The following is a 2,500-nucleotide window of genomic DNA, read 5'->3' on the forward strand; positions in this document are numbered from 1 at the left end:
GAATAGATATGCAGATATATATGTATATATATATATATATATATATATATATATATATATATATATATATATATATATATATATATATGGCAAAATACAAACATTAGTGCAAAATCGTCAAAAGAAAGAACAAAATGTCAACAACAATAACAGAAAACCCGGAACGTTTTGAATAAAGATGATATTATGAATGATCGTATTCTTGTTGATAATAATAATAAAAACGATTAAGATAATGAGAATTATGGTGATGATGATGATGATGATGATGATGACGACGACGACGACGACGATGATGATGATGATGATGATGATGATGATGATGATGATGATGATGAAGATGATGATGATGACGACGACGACGATGAAGATAATGATGATGATGATGATGAGGAGGAGGAGGAGGAGGAGGAGGAGGAGCAGGAGGATGAGGAGGATAATTTTAAAGATTACGATGACAATGATCACAACTCGATTGGCTACACTGACGACGTTAGCGACGACAAAGATTAAGACGTGTTAAAATATATAAATAGATATTCATCAATGTTCATAAACAAAACATTATGATGATGTTCATTTGAAGTTTTACACTGTCCAACCCACGTTGTGTCCCCAGCAAGTATGATATGCTAGAGTTTCCCATACACCGATGTGTCCCAAAAGATGCGGAGTACTTGGGCCATTCCTATGAAAACAATACTATAATAGATGCATGGAGAGCCAAAACTGTAAGCTTTGCATAATATTTTAATTAGCTGATCATTGTTGGTAAACATATATAACCCTTTTTCGGATTTGAAGGTCCTGGGTTCGAGCCTCGTTCGGTGCATAGTTGAGTCCTTGGAAAAGGCCCTTTACTCACATTCTCTCACCGTACTCAGGTGTAAAATGAGTACCTGGACGTTAACAGCAATCTCTCGGTCCGAAAGAAAATGTAATATCGTCTAACAGGCGTCGTTCCCGTCCTACATGTCAAATGTTGCTGTTACCCCCTTGTAAAGCGCTTTGAGCACGTTTAGTGGATATTGCGCTATATAAAAAAAGCTCAGTATTAGCATATGGCTTCATCTCCAGCTAGTCTTTAAATTCTTCACTGTAGCAGAGTGTAGCCTCGAAACCTCTCGCTAATCTCGTCACAGGGCAGTGCAGGGCTATGGGGATTTGCTACTTCTCGTGTTTTTTTTTAATGAGCTTTTACGTAGCGCAATATCCACCAAACGTGCTCAAAGCGCTTTCCAAGGGGTCCCTGGCCAACAGCAACATTTAACATTAGGACGGTACATTACGCCTGTTAGTCGATATTACAATTTTTTCGGACAGAGACAGCGCTGATAAAGGTCATGTACTCATTTTACACCCGATTACGGTGAGAGAATGTAAGTAAAGAGCCTTCTCCAAGGACTCAACTATGCGCCGAGCAAGGCTCGAACCCAGGACCTTCCAACCCGAAAGCTAGTGTCATACCACTAGACCACATAGCCGCACATAGGTGTTCCCTGACAGAGGGAAACGTCGGCTCACTCCCTCAGACCCCACCGATGCATGTTTGCATGCAGTTCTGTCGTGGCCTCAGGTCGTCGGTTTGATGCGAGCCAATGTTTTCGATTGTCATTCTTGAAGCCTGGCATCAGTTCTGTTGGGTCTTTGATTACCCCACCTCCATTAGGCATGATTTGTGTCCTACATTCCCTCCAGGCTTTTTCCAATATCGAAGTTTTCGAGTTCTTGAGTAATCAACAATGATGTAATGTAAACTCTCACATATTTCGCATGTTATTTATTTAGGTTTTACAAATCAGTTTTCATTATTTGATCTAAGATTTCTCGATAAGGCAAGAAACTTTTTAAAATATCATTAATGTCGACAAGAGCAGTTGAAACTTGTTTAAGTGATTGTACATAATATACATATCGTTTCATGCCAAACAGGAAGCCATAGACGTTTATCAATCAGAGACGTAAAAATGCTAATCTGTATTTATCTAAATTTAATCTAGCAGCCTTATTTTGTATCTACTATCTCAGGACTCAATGTTTTCATTTCCTATAATATTAACGAGTAATTAATTGTAATAGTCTAGTTTATAGAGAACCAATGAGGGAGCTCTTCAGTTCGGCTAAATGAAAGTAAATGACGGAATTGTGCATATTCTACATTGCCTAATGGGCATATTTAACAAGATGGTTAAGCTAGTGTATTTGTCATTCAAAATAAACAATAATGATTTAACACCATGGGAGAATTCAATGTTGTTGTTATACGTGTAGTACTGCGTCTTCCTATTGAATTACCCATGTTGGGTTTTAACATTATATTAGTTCTATGTTTCATCGTAGTTTGATTCAATTTATACTGGTTCAGCAAGATTTTGACATTTTCCCTTAAGCATTATCTCAATGTAAGAGTCAGGATATTGTGATTATACAAGCTGATTTCAATGCAAAAGACAGTGGGAGATGAAAGATACGAGAAGACGACTGAAGATGGAAAATATAC

The 2,500-nt window shown here is 37.6% G+C and overlaps 1 protein-coding gene across 1 annotated transcript in view; it reads left to right on the plus strand.

Moving 5' to 3' along the window:
* Positions 1-2,500, plus strand: part of LOC144979170 (uncharacterized) — a 16,811-nt gene that overhangs the window by 12,172 nt on the left and 2,139 nt on the right. The window contains exon 4 of the mRNA XM_078925778.1: positions 620-731. Coding sequence (XP_078781904.1) covers positions 620-731 — 112 coding nt within the window. The remainder of the gene's footprint in view (positions 1-619; positions 732-2,500) is intronic.

This window comes from Berghia stephanieae, chromosome 9 (genome assembly GCF_034508935.2).
Source record: "Berghia stephanieae isolate SIO BIC M18660-M18661 chromosome 9, UCSD_Bste_1.3, whole genome shotgun sequence".
Taxonomy (NCBI): domain Eukaryota; kingdom Metazoa; phylum Mollusca; class Gastropoda; order Nudibranchia; family Aeolidiidae; genus Berghia; species Berghia stephanieae.